The sequence below is a fragment of the Bufo gargarizans genome, unplaced genomic scaffold, assembly GCF_014858855.1.
Source record: "Bufo gargarizans isolate SCDJY-AF-19 unplaced genomic scaffold, ASM1485885v1 fragScaff_scaffold_39_pilon, whole genome shotgun sequence".
Classification (NCBI taxonomy): Eukaryota; Metazoa; Chordata; class Amphibia; order Anura; family Bufonidae; genus Bufo; species Bufo gargarizans.
The window spans coordinates 821,510-836,287 of record NW_025334109.1 but is presented as its reverse complement, the minus strand read 5'-3'; the positions used below and the strand labels follow the sequence as shown (position 1 = coordinate 836,287).

Sequence of the window (14,778 nt, the reverse complement as noted above, 5' to 3'; positions counted from 1 at the left end):
TTTCTAGTCACAGTAGTGACTAACACCTGGACTGTGGCATGCCAGAGGGGGATCCATGCCAAAACTCCCATGGAAAATTACATAGTTGATGCAGAGTTGGGTTTTAATCCATAAAGCGCATAAATCACCTAACAATCCAATTTTTTTTTGAACAACGTGGTTTAAAACATCCAGTGTGTGTATACAATCAGGTATGATGTTGTATTGATCAGGTAGTGTAAGGGTTACGCCCGCTTCACAGACATTGACAGACCAAACTCCCCCTTTAATGCACCGCAACCAACCGCAAACAGTCCATTTGCCCAACCACAAACTCCCCATTTGCACAAGGTTGGATACCAAGCTAGCCATGTCCCGTTGATGTCATTGAAGGTTTCTTCCTCCACTCAGCCACGTACAACACCAAGGGTCCCCGAAAGGTGAATTGAATAGATTTTTCGAACGGGGAGATGGTTAAAAAAACGCTGGCTCCCTCCCCTTTGTTTTAATCCACGGTCACTGCGTCTGCGCCGTGCAATTTACTGTCACACCCGATATGAGTGGTATTTTCTGTAGTTCTCTTCTCATCAGTTTAATCCCTGTTACGTCCCCAATCTGGGGTCCATTTATTGAATAGATTTTTCGAATGGGGAGATGGTTAAAAAAACGCTGGCTCCCTCCCCTTTGTTTTAATCCACGGTCACTGCGTCTGCGCCGTGCAATTTACTGTTACACCCGATATGAGTGGTATTTTCTGTAGTTCTCATCAGTTTAATCCCTGTTACGTCCCCAATCTGTGGGTCCATTTATTGAATTGATTTTTCAAACGGGGAGATGGTTAAAAAAAACGCTGGCTCCCTCCCCTTTTGTGGGGCTACTGTTAATGGCTAGTGAGGGCAGGCGGGATTAGCCTCAGGGTGAGGGCATCTTAACTGAGTAGTGAAATTGCAGTTTTATGCAGACTGGTTGCTAAGGGCTAAATCTTATTAAATATGGGGTAAGTCAGTCTAATAGTAACTGATTCTGGAATATCATGTTATTAGTAACTACATATATGAACATTGAAATTAGGGTCTAACTGTGTAACTGTGACAGTTATCCTTTAAGGACCAGGCAATTTTTTGCAAATCTGACCATTGTCAATTTATGTGGTGATAACTTTAAAACGCTTTGACTTATCCAGGCCATTCTGAGATAAATTTTGTCACATATTGTACTTCATGACACTGGTAAAATGGAGTAAAAAAAAATATACCATTTTTATTTTTAGGGTCATTACAAGGCTTAGAAGTTTAGTAGCAAATCTTGAAATTAGATTTGTACTATTTTGGTGGGCATACACCTTTTTGACCGCTTGCTGTTGTACTTTTTGTGATGTAAGGCGACAAAAAATTGTTTTTTTTAGCACAGTTTTATAGAGCCGGTCGATACGGACACGGCGATACCTAATATGTCTACTTTATTTTTTTCCCTTTTTTTAACCAATTTCTTTTTTACTTTATTTGGGGAAAATGACGTTTTTGTTTATTTTTACTTGAAACTTAAAATTTATTGGGGGAAAACTATATTTTTTTTTACTTTTTTTATCACTTTTTATTTTCTCCCACTTTGGGACTTCAACTTTAGGGGGTCTAATCCCGTTTACAATGCATTCCAATACTTCTGTATTGGAATGCATTGGCTGTATGAGTAATACAGTGTGTATTACTCATACAGCTTCCTGGCTGTGAGATCCAGGGGGCTGGATCTCACAGGCTCGTCACCGGAAGGCAGCGCCGATGCCTAAGGAAGGCATCACGCTACCTTCCATGCCATCGGGTCCCCCTTACAGCCGCACGGGAACCTGATGGCACCTACGACCGACCACCGAAACTCCAGTAAAAGCCGCAATTGACCTGCAGTTTGCGGTGATCTCCGACATGGGGGGTGATTGAAACTACACATGACGTACCAGTACACATAGTATTAACAGCCACAGTGCTCCCATAGCAGACAGCAGTGTTACCCACAGCACTGATATCCACAGTGACAGCCAAAATGACCCCACCATAGCAGTGGCAGGCACAGTACCGCCTACTGCAGTTATAGTGACGGAACCCTATTGAAAGCCATACTACTCCCAATTAGTGCCATTAGCCACAATGCCCCCTCCCCCAATTATACTTTTCTTGATTTCTCTAATACGCCTAAGGGTACTTTCACACTTGCGTCAAAGTTTTCCAGTATTGATTACCGTCCAAGTTAGTTTTTCTAAGAGAATTTGACAAGCCTAGCAGCTAAAAGGGTAAGGCTACTTTCACATCAGCATTGTGCTTCATTTATTGTCGATGGGGACAAAACTGAACAAACCGGAACGGAATGCACTAGAATGCATTCTGTTCCGTTTGTTGCATTCCCATTCCGGACACTAAAATCGCTGCAAGCAGCATTTTTTGGTGTGGCATGGTAAACTGAAGAAGTCATATCCGGCACGAAAAACCATGTAAGTCAATGGTGTCGGATCTATTTTTTTTGGACACAAAAGAAACGGATCCGGCATCCATTGAATTACAATGGTTTTAGTTTTCTTCATTTTCGTAGTTTTCTTCATATAATACAACCAGATCCATTGTGAACAGATGCAGCCAGTTGTATTATTAGAACGGAAGTATTTTGCTGTGGTTTTGAGATCCCCTGCCGGATCTCAAAATTGTACAGCAAAAACACTGATGTGAAAGTAGCCTAAACTGAGGGGTGATATTCAAATTATTTACAACAGGTCATCTAATCGGAGGAAAAATATATATGTGCAGGGCGCCTGTACAAAAATATTCCTATAGTCACATAAAATAATTACAGTACACTAAATACACTGTATATTGATATAAACTCCAAATCAATATTATTGTATGTAACAGTAACTTCCTATAAGTTAACAGTGTGTCCAATCCCAGACTAGAATTTGAACTGGTTTACCAGACAATACATTTCATGCATACTTCCTCACACTCACTGCATTACACCGCATGTGTAACCTACTAAGTTGTACATCGTATAAAGACAGAAGCAGTGCATTGTGCTGTGCATTAAATCTCCCAGATTTCTGCCACCCCACCCAAAAAAATGTTTAAAGTGTAACTGCCATATATTCATCAAAAAAATCCATTTTAGCATATGGTACTACGGCTGCAGCATTAAGCATTAAGCAATCTTTAGTTTCTTCACATACCACTGTTTTCCTTGAGTTTTTCCCTTAGTTACAGCTGTTTTAACCTCTACAATATGAGCATCTTCTCAAGATGGCTCCTCTACCAGTTCTCTGAAGCCAAAACTGCCTTCCCTCACTTCACATACACACTTGCTGTAGCCAGCAGCTTCTTGCCAGCCAATCAGATTGGATTCCTGAGAGACATGCCTCCTCACTCTGAAGCCTAATGCAGGCATGCAGTGTGAAGAACCGCCCCTCTGTCTTCTATTTACATTTAGCCAGAAACAAATGAGCCATAGCAACAGTCTATTAACCCATTGAGGAGCCTGGGATTTTCCTTTCTTGCTTTTTCGTTTTTCACTCCCCGCCTTCCCATAGTCCGAACTTTTTTATTTTTCCATTCACATAGCTTTATGAGGGCTTATTATTTGCAGGACAAGTTGTACTTTCAAATGGGGTAGAATTGTGAAAAAACACAATTCTGAAAAAGGTTTTTTATTTTATTTATTTTTTACACTTTACACTATGCGGTAAAATTGACCTGTTATCTTCATTCTCTAGGTCAGTACGGTTACAACCATATTCTGGCCCCTATAACTTTTTTGTAGTTATGTGTACAGGACTGTGTGAGGGCTCATTTTTTAGCGGGGCGATCTGTTCTTTTTAGTGATACCAATTTGAAGTGTGTGTGACTTTTTGATCACTTTTTCTAAAAAAATTATTGGCAAGTTGAAGTAACAAAAAATAGCAAATTGGCTGTTTTTATTTTTTTCCCGTTATGCCATTTGCCGTATGCCATTAATATTGTTATATTTTAATTGCATGGGCATTTTCACACGCAACGATGCCCATGATATTTGTTTTTATTGGTTAAGCATTTTTAATTTAAGATTTTAACTTTTATGTTTTTTTATATTTGTAAAAACCTTTTTTACTTTTTTTTTTTAACCTTTTTTAAGTCACCCTGGGTGACAATAACTGGAAATCATTTGATTGCCCATAGTGTTCATTGATGGCTAAATAGCTATCATTGAACATTTCATTTGGAATATAACAATACAATGCTGACATCTAGTGGCCTGTTTTGGTATATTCCTGAAATAGGCACCAAAGCCTGCTTGAGGCTTCAATGTATTTCAGTGATGTAACAGGTTCCCCGATCTCAGCCAGGGAACGCTGTTACTGGACCGGAAGCGCGCGACTTCAGATACTGTGGTCACATTTGACTATGGCATCTGAAGGGTAAGATGTATGCGATCAGCTTTATGGCTGATCGCATTCATGTGCCGTGGGTCTCTGCTATTTAAAATAGCAGAAACCTGTAGGCAATGGCACACGCTGCACGTGCGAGCGAGCTCCATGTTTGGGGACCGGACCTACACCATACATATACGGTGGAGGTCCTTAATGGGTTAAGGGACCGGTGGAAAAAGACAGGGGTCATTAAGGAAAGCTGTTATTATAAGGTAATACAGATCTTTTGGCAATCATTGAAAGACTAACTCAGGTATACATGCCTAGCTCTAATAAACTAGCAAATAAAAAATATGACAGTTACACTTTAAAGTATAGAATCAGAATCAGATTCAAGCTTAATGCACCATAACAAATGTCATAACATTCATCATCAAAACCAAGCAGTACAATATGAAGGACGTGTAGGTATTAGGTCAGTTTGCTACCTCACTTCAGTTCTGTAAATTAGATGTTACTTTAGCAACAGGGAAAACCAAACCAGGATAAATAAATATATTTTCATAGGACCTTTACTGTATATAGTTCTGATTTCTTTCAGCACTGGTAGACCTTGAACTATAAAACTGTATAGTAAATATATTGCTTTTATTCTTTATTAGGCTCATCAAGCTGCTCAGATGAAGAAGTAAATGAGACCGCTCAGGAGTGCCTCACTGAAAGATTTCAAATTTTAACAGGCCATAGCTTTTCTGAGAACATGAAGGTAAAGTTTAATTTTTTCTGTGTAATAAATTAACTTCTATAATTGAAGTGAATAATAAAATTTTATGGATTACTAAGGCAGTGCTGAAGGGTATACACTGGTGGCATTATTAGTTCTGAATCTTGACTCAGAGTCTCAAGCTGAACATCCTATTTAATTTGTGGTTGTGGCTACTGAGAGAATGCACCCTACCCCACCTGAAACTACCTTACACCTAAGCGGTAAGAGTTGTGCCGTAACCGCGACGTAGCAGGGACACCAGAAAGAGGGCATCCCCTCCATGAGTAACAAGAGTAAGGGCGGGTGGGAGGGAAAAACGTTGATCGACGTACAAAGTGGGAGGGACGCCGGCCGAACATAAAGGCAGCAGCGCTACCTCCCACAAACACAGGCCAATGAATCGGCCTTTACACTTGTGGTCGTGGCTACCGAGAGAATGCACCCTACCCCACCTGAAACTACCTTACACCTAAGCGGTTAGAGTTGTGCCGTAACTGCGACGTAGCAGGGACACGAGAAAGAGGGCAAAAGGCATACAGCGTAGCAAGAATAATTTATTACAACATAATCACAAGACCAAACTTTGGAACGCCAGTGACATCTCGGTTTTGTAGCGACTAAAGCAGGAGGAGCACCAGCGGCCCAACTTCTAGATAACATGCGCTGGCATCTGATTTTTGGAGGCCGCGGACGCTGCTCCTATACGAAATGAATGACCTGAAATTGAGGCGGGGTCGCCGCCCAGACTCCCAACTAAGGAGAGTATGTGAGACACAAACTGGCGAGTACTAAGTGGTGACACCCCAAAAGACAACAGTGGACTATCTGGCCTGTGACCTACCAAGGCTGCCTGCAAATGCTGAAGAACCCTGACGGGGCACCACCGGTGAGATGTGGGGAAGTAGGACACTGGGATCGGGGGACCCATCTGAGAGGTCTTGGATGTCCTCAGTAACAACGTGAAACCCTCAAGATGCGCAGCCAGTTGGCTAACTGCTATTGGGCGGACAAGTAAACTCGCCAGGCCTGAAGAAACCATAAAAGTCTAAATAAAGGATTCTTATCCAGAACGTCAGACAGGTTACGGAATAGCCTACCAGTAATGGCTTGTCTCCGTACCTGGCCTCCTGGGCTACATCTGCTCAATCCCCTCAGCGTTACTTTGACTGCGTGAACAGAAAACAACGAACCCCGTTCTGGATGTCTAACAGAAAGAAAATGCTGCACCCCGACAGGTAGGATTTCACTGTGTTGTGAGATAGCTTAAGTACCGAGTGGCAGTAACCTATAAAAGCAAGGATGTACTCAATGAAGCTGGACTCAGCTGCCACGGCGTCAGCTGCCACATTTTGAGAACCTGGTACATGCGTACTAGTAAAACAGAAATGACGTTGCAACGAGAGTTGAACTAGACGCCTCATGAGACACATGACATGTGAAGACTTAGACAAACCACTGGTTATAATATCTACCACTGCAGCGTTGTCTGTTACAAATAACACAGTGAGCTTTGTCCAGCGGCTGCCCCAGATAAAGGCGGCCGCCACTATGGGGTACAGCTCGAAGAGTGCTGAGGTTTGCAGGAAACCCGGGACCTGTCTAACCTCAAGTGGCCACTCACCTGCGACCCAGTGGGTGCCAAAAATAGCAGCAAAAAATAAGAAAATTACCGTATTTTTCGCCCTATAAAACGCACCGGCCCATAAGACGCACCTAGGTTTTTGGGGAGGAAAATAAGAAAAAAAATATTTTTAACCAAAAGGTGTGCTGTGTGTTTGGTGGGTTTGGAACTAATGGTGGTCTGTGGATGGCACTATTACTGGGGATCTGTGGATGACGGACACTGTTATGGGGGGGATCTGTGGATGACGGACACTGTTATGGGGGGATCTGTGGATGACAAACACTGCTATGGGGGGGATCTGTGGATGACGGACACTGTTATGGGGGGGATCTGTGGATGACTGACACTGTTATGGGGGGGATCTGTGGATGACGGACACTGTTATGGGGGGGATCTGTGATGGACACTATTATGGGGGGATCTGTGGCTTGCACTGTTACAGGGGGATCTGTGGCTGGCACTGTTACAGGGGGGGATCTGTGGATGGCACTGTTACAGGGGGGATCTGTGGGTGGCACTGTTATATATGTGCCATCCACAGACCCCCCCCCCCACCCCATAACAGTGCCATCCACAGACCCCCCAGCCCATAACTGTGCCATCCACAGATGTCCCCCATAAAAATGTCATCCACAGATCCCCCGCCGCTCCAGTATACAAATATAAGATGTCTTATTCAATTAATAGTTATTAAACATGCCCCCAACTCCTAATATTACTGTACATCCTAACCGCTTCAGTACAATGGAGGCAGGCAGGCCGGGCGGCCGGCGCATCACTCACTGACGTCACTTGCCTGCGCCGCCTGCTTCATTCATAAAGTAGGCGGAGCAGGCACGTGACATCAGGGAGTTACGCTACCGCCCGCCCGGCCTGCATTGTACTGAAGCGGTTAGAATTTAAGGTACTGTTAGGAATGAAGGAGCATATTTAATAACTATTAATTGAATAAGACATTTTATATTAGTATACCGGAGCAGCGGGGCTATAGTACAGTGACTGCACCGCCCCGCTGCTATTGCCGGCCCCCAGCTCCTCCTCCCACTCCCTCCCCGAGTCCCCGCTCGCGCGTACATCGCAGCTTGCGATGTAAAACTGACAGCATTCGCAGTATAAGACGCAGGGGCATTTTTCCCCCATTCCACGGCGAAAAATGCAGTATATTGTTTAACCTCTTTATTACAGAGTGATTTTCTAATTTAGCATTTTCGTTTTTTTCCCTGCCTCTCTTGAGCATTAACATTTTTGTTTTTCTGTTTACATAGATACATGAGTGTTTGCTTTGAGTTTCATTTTTATGGCTTTCCCTATGTGGTAAAACTGATCTGTTACCTCCATTCCTCCTGTCAGTGAGATTACTGGGATACCAAAATTGCATAGTTTTTCTTATGTTTTAATACTTAAAAAAAATATATTTTTTTTTTTATTAGCATTACTATATTCTGACCCCCATAACTTTATAGTTGAGTCTATGGAGCTGCGTGGGGGCTAATTTTTTGCAGGACAATCTGTACTGTACTTTGGATTGAAACCATTGTGGTGTGAGTGACTTTTTGATCACTTTTTATAAAAAAAAATTGGGGAGGTGAATCGACAATAAAACATCAAATCGGCCTTTTTTTTCCATTATGCCATTCACTGTATTTTATAAATATTCTAATATTTAAATAGTATGGGCATTTTTGGACTCTTTGATGCCCATGATGTTTATTTTTTTTATTGTTTATTTATCTTTGTTTTGGGAAAAGGGGGATCATATGTATATGTGTATGTGTGTATATATATAAATATATATATATATATATATATATATATATATATATTTGCTATTTGTGGCTTAACTGCAGGAAACCATCAGAATGTGATTTATATTTAGAAATAGAATTTTAAAAATTCTGTATATTTCAATGTAGCACTGCCACCTGCAGGCTTACATTGAAATATGTATGTGAAAGGCATCGGAGCCTCCAGCAAGCTCCGGCCTTTCACAGCAAACAAACGGCTCCCCCAATCACCACATGGGTTAGCCATTCCAGGCCCGGGTTTTCAGCCCTCAGATGCTGTGGTCACATTTGAAAATAGCATTAGAGGGGTTAAGTGCTTGAAATTGGCCCCGGGTCTCGGCTGTGTGAAACAGCCGGCAGCCGGCGGCTATAATTACAGATGAGTGAATTTCATATTTTGAGTCCTCCCCTGCATAACGGAAATGGGACAGATCAGTTTTGCAGCCCATTTATTTCTATTATGATGGAATGAAAAACGGAATGCCTCTAAAGGGATTCAGTTATGCTTTCTTTCATAGAATTGCGTTATGGTCCGTGATAACGGAATCCATAATGCAATTCACCTTTAACCAACAAACAAAGTGTGAATGAATTTCATAAGCAGAAATTCGCTCATCTCTAGTTATAATGCCTGCTATGCGGAGGGTGCCATTTTTACAATGCACATGTACAAACATTGTACATGCACAATGACTAAAACAACATTTTATGTTAAGCATAATCTCAGTGGTGGTTTTCATTTCCAATGTATTTACTTGTTTGAAAAAAACTGAAATATGGCACTTTTCATGTTGGTCACTAGGGTGACACTAAGTCGCCAGTGTCCACAGTTATCAAACCCAAACAAGGACATCTTATAGGGTTTCCACAAATGAAAAATGAAGTTATGATCGGAATTTGCATGAATAAATAACTTAATCCAGTAAGTCACAATTCTTTTTTTATTCTATTTAAAAGGAATTAGTCCCTAGATCTGTGCCTATGACACTGGCTGACTTGCTACATGTGCACTTGGCAGCTGAAGACATCTGTGTTGGTCCCATGTTTATATGTGCCCACATTGCTGAGAAAAATTATGTTTTTATAAATGCAAATGAGCCTCTAGGAGTCAGTGAAAATGTCATTACACCTGGCCCTGTCAATCAAAGTGCAGAGGGTGCAGCAGTTGCAGAGAGAGCAGAGCCTCTAGGTATAATGACAATGCCCCTGTTGCTCCTAGAGGCTCATCTCAGCAATTCATTCACATATGAACATGGACTAAACACAGGTGCCTTCAGCTGCAAAGCGCACATGCAACAGGTCAGCCAGTTTCAGGTGCAAACCTGTCCTTTAAAGGGAATCTGTCACCTGGATAATCAATATTAAACCAAAAGTATGTCCTTAGGCCCCATTCACACGAGCGTGACGGATTAGGTCCGGATGCGTTCAGGGTGCGTTCAGTGAAACTTGCACTATTTTGCAAGCAAGTTCAGTCAGTTTTGTCTGCGATTGCGTTCAGTTGTTCAGTTTTTTCCGCGCGGGTGCAATGCGTTTTGATGCGTTTTTCACACGCGTGATAAAAAACGGAATGTTTGCAAACAACATCTCTTAGCAACCATCAGTGAAAAACGCATCACACCCGCACTTGCTTGCGGATGCAATGCGTTTTTCACGCAGCCCCATTCACTTCTATGGGGCCAGGCCTGCGTGAAAAACGCTGAATATAGAACATGCTGCGATTTTCACGCAACGCATAACTGATGCGTGAAAAACAATGCTCATGTACACAGACCCATTGAAATGGATGGGTCAGGATTCAGTGCGGGTGCTATGCGTTCACGTCACGCATTGCACCCGCACGGAAAACTTGCTCGTGTGAAAGGGACCTTACAGCTCTTCATACCTTCTTTCGATAGGTTTTCTTTTCCCTTGGAGCTCGCTTTATATCTCCATAAAAATCCACTTTTATCCTTATGCTAATGAGGCAGTAAGGTGCCCAGAGAGGCATTATTTTCATTCAAAAGGTGCTGGATTTTTATGGAGATATAAAGCAAAGTGGGCAAATTTAAATGTGTACTGTATATCTATTGGAAGCAATTTGTTCAAAATGTGTGCTAAAAACACTCACATTAAAGGGATTCTCGAAGAGTATAAAATGTCCCCTCATGTGTCAGGCACCCGCGATGCTAGGGAGGCTCGTCCCTGTCCCCGCCTGCCATTGGCTGCTCCTCCCCGACACCGGATGTTTTCATCCGTGTGCAGGGATAAGCAGCAGCGGTGGTGCAGGGACCGGGATAAGTATATTCCATGTGGGGTGCCCGGCACATGAAGGGACATTTTATACTCTTGGAGAACCCCTTTAAGACTGCTTTTACACAACAATATTTTAGTCCCTATTTTGTATTGTAATATTTGTAAGCCAAAACCAGGAGTGAGTCCAAGATACAGAAGAGGTGCAAATCTTTTCATGATTGGTTTTGGCTTGCATATACAGTACTAATGGAAAGTACCTACCAAAATATTGCTGTGTAAAGTTGACGTTAAAGTATAATAAATGTGGTAGTAAGACAATTTAAAATAATCCTCTTATGCCGGAGGCCCACGCCGCCACTGTCCCGAGTGTATTAGAGCTTGTATTTATTTAAACTCAGTCTGGAGCTTCACCTGCTCTGTGAGCTATTTCATTGCTGTGTCTAATTGGGAATCAGATCTGGCTGTTTTTGTAGGCTACATTCACACAAATTAAGGCTTAGTTCACATGAACGTGTGTGATCTGTGGCCGTATTGCGGCCCGCAAATCGCGGGCAGCAATACACGGCCACAGTTCCATTCCGCATCACGGATGCGGACCCATTCACTTCAATGGGTCCGCAAATCCGGAATCGCGGAACGGCCGCACGGGACGGGACCCCTCGGAAGCACTACGGAGTGCTCCGTGGGGTTACGTCCCGTACCTCCGTTCCGCAAAAAGATAGAACATGTCCTATCTTTTAGCGGAACGGGCGGATCGCGGACCCATTAAAGTGAATGGGTCCGTGATCCGATGCGGCTGACCTACGGCCGGTGATCGTGCATTGCGGGCCGCAGCAAGAGCACGGGTCACACACGTTCGTGTGAACTCGGCCTAACAGTGAAAAAAACAGACATTAAAAATGGCAAAACTGTTCTATTTTTTTTATATAAGCTATATTGGAAGCTCAACAATACACATAATGTTTATACATAATGCGTATCAATATAACAGCAGAAAATTGCAATAATACAAAAAAAACTGATGTTTTGCCTGAAGTTGGAAAGTAAGCTTACATAGCAGTCAAAGTAGTTTAAGGTCTAGACATTATCACCGCTTAAATCTCCTATACAATTCCCAAGCTTTCCATTGAGCCTGGAATTTGGGGAATGTACGTTTTTCAAAACTGTTCATTTTTAACAGACTTTTTTTTTCACTGATGCCTTTCTGTGAAGTGAACTTTAAAAACAGTCCCTTTCACTTGTATGAGGTCTGTTGGTTCATTAAAACCAACAAAATAGAACATGTACTATTTTTTTATGTCTGTTATTCATTGGCCATAAAAAAACTTCGGTGTGAATAACCCCATAGACTACCTTGCTCTTAAAATGGATGTGTGATGGCCGTTAGAGAAAAAAAAAAAAAACGTCCGTCACATAGATTAGGTCCGGGAGCATTCAGGAGAAATCACACCAGCGGAATTGCAGAAGGCCTCGATGGTAAGGTGTGTCTTTTTGCTAATGACACAAAGATTTGTAACATAGTTGATGTTCCTGGAGGGATTCACCAAATGGATTTAGGAAAACTAGAGGAATGGTCAAAAATCTGGCAACTAAAATTTAATGTTGATAAGTGCAAGATAATGCACCTGGGGCGTAAAAACCCAAGAGCAGAATATAAAATCAGTGATAACAGTCCTAACCTCAGTATCTAAGGAAAGGGATTGAGGGGTCATTATTTCAGAAGACTTAAAGGTAGGCAGACAATGTCATAGAGCAGCAGAAAATGCTAGCAGAATGCTTGGGTGTATAGGGAGAGGCATTACCAGTAGAAAGAGGGAGGTGCTCATGCCGCTCTACAGAGCACTAGTGAGACCTCACTTGGAGTATTGTGCGCAGTACTGGCGACCATATCTCCAGAAGGATATTGATACTTTGGAGAGAGTTTAGAGAAGAGCTACTAAACTGGTACATGGATTGCAGGATAAAACTTACCAGGAAAGATTAAAGGACCTTAACATGTATAGCTTGGAAGAAAGACGAGACAGAGGGGATATGATAGAAACTTTTAAATACATAAAGGGAATCAACAAGGTAAAAGAGGAGAGAATATTTAAAAGAAGGAAAACTGCTACAAGAGGACATAGTTTTAAATTAGAGGGGCAAAGGTTTAAAAGTAATATCAGGAAGTATTACTTTACTGAGAGAGTAGTGGATGCATGGAATAGCCTTACTTCATATAAGATAGGGCCAGGGGCTATTCATAGTATTGAGTATATTGGGCAGACTAGATTTGCCAAATGGGTCTTATATGCCGACACATTCTATGTTTCTATTTCGCAAGCAATTGCAGTTCAGTTTTTATCGCGTGGGTGAAATGCACATTGATGCGTTTTTCACATGTGTGATAAAAAATAAATGTTTACAAACAACATCTCTTGCTTCCGGATGCAATGCATTTTTCACGCAGCCCCATTTACTTCTATGGGGCCAGCGTTGCGTGAAAAACACTGAATATAGAATATGCTGCGATTTTCACGCAACGCACAAGTGATGCGTGAAAACCAACGCTCATGTACCCAGACCCATTGAAATGAATGGGTCCGGATTCAGTGCGGGCGCAATGCGTTTACTTCATGCATTGCACCCGCGGAAAACTCGCTCGTGTGAAAGGGGCCTTAGACCTTGCCTGATTAGCTAGTCTGCTTGACCTTGCAAAAGAGCTATTTTTTTATGCCGGAGCAGCCAGCCTTTTTTAATTTATTTTTAAAAAAAATTTAAGCATCTGCAGTTCATAAGTGATTTATAGGCAATATTCCCACCACCTCAAGCTGCATATGTTTCCTTGGATATGCTGCACAATTGCTAGTTTTTCTTTCTAAAAGCCAGTTGCAATTTTTTAATAATTTAAAATTAAGCAGTTCCATGCACTTCAGTGCATCAATAACAGTGTGTTTGTAGAAGTGGACGTTTAATTGTGCCTCTGATAATTACTTAAAACACAGTTGCAACTTTGCTACTGTTTAGTAATCAGTGTAAACAACAGAGTGGAAAATGAAAGACCTGCCTGTCATCTGCGATTGAACATGTGGGTAGCAGTAGTAGTGTGAACAGTAGCAGCACAGTCTGCACCATATTTCAGCTGGTAGTAGTAGCAGCAGGCCACAGTTCTCTCTTGCTAACAGTAGACACCAGATTATTAATGAGAACAAATAGGATGACATTATGGATTGGATGGTTTACCCATCCTCTGAACTACAGCAGTATGATGTCGATGTCACCGCTGAAACTGAAAATGTGCTTTTCAGCCAGGGGTCAGTGCCTTCCTCCTGGCCTCAGAAAAGCTTATCATATGCACCTTCTTTTTTCCTAAGAAGAGCTAACACCCCATGTGCTATGGAAGATACTCAAGATAGTTTTCCTGTTGATGAGTTGTGTAAGAAGCATCAGCATTTAAACTGCCATAAGGCCTCATGCACACGACCGTTGTGTGCATCCGTGGCCGTTGTGCCGTTTTCCGTTTTTTTTCACGGACCCATTGACTTTCAATGGGTCCGTGGAAAAATCGGAAAATGCACCGTTTGGCAGCCGCATCCGTGAGCCGTGTTTCCTGGCCGTGAAAAAAATATGACCTGTCCTATTTTTTTCACGGCCAACGGTTCACGGGCCCATTCAAGTCAATGGGTCCGTGAAAGAACACGGATGCACACAAGATTGGCATCCGTGTCCGTGATCCGTGGCCGTAGGTTTTAGTTTCATACAGACGGATCCGAAGATCCGTCTGCATAAAAGCTTTTTCTGATCTAAGTTTTCACTTCGTGAAAACTCATTTCCGACAGTATATTCTAACACAGAAGCGTTCCCATGGTGATGGGGACGCTTCTAGTTAGAATACACTGCAAACTTTGTACAAGACTGCCCCCTGCTGCCTGGCAGCACCCGATCTCTTACAGGGGGATATGATAGTACAATTAACCCCATCATATCCCCCTGTAAGAGATCAGGGCTGCCAGGCAGCAGGGGGCAGACCCCCCCC

At 42.4% G+C, this 14,778-nt stretch overlaps 1 protein-coding gene across 3 annotated transcripts in view; it reads left to right on the top strand.

Moving 5' to 3' along the window:
- LOC122922501 overlaps positions 1 to 14,778 on the top strand; it is a 442,359-nt gene that overhangs the window by 220,021 nt on the left and 207,560 nt on the right. For all 3 annotated transcript variants that reach the window (XM_044273115.1, XM_044273114.1, XM_044273116.1), the window contains exon 8: positions 5,023 to 5,126. In XM_044273115.1, the coding sequence (XP_044129050.1) occupies positions 5,023 to 5,126 (104 nt within the window). The remainder of the gene's footprint in view (positions 1 to 5,022; positions 5,127 to 14,778) is intronic.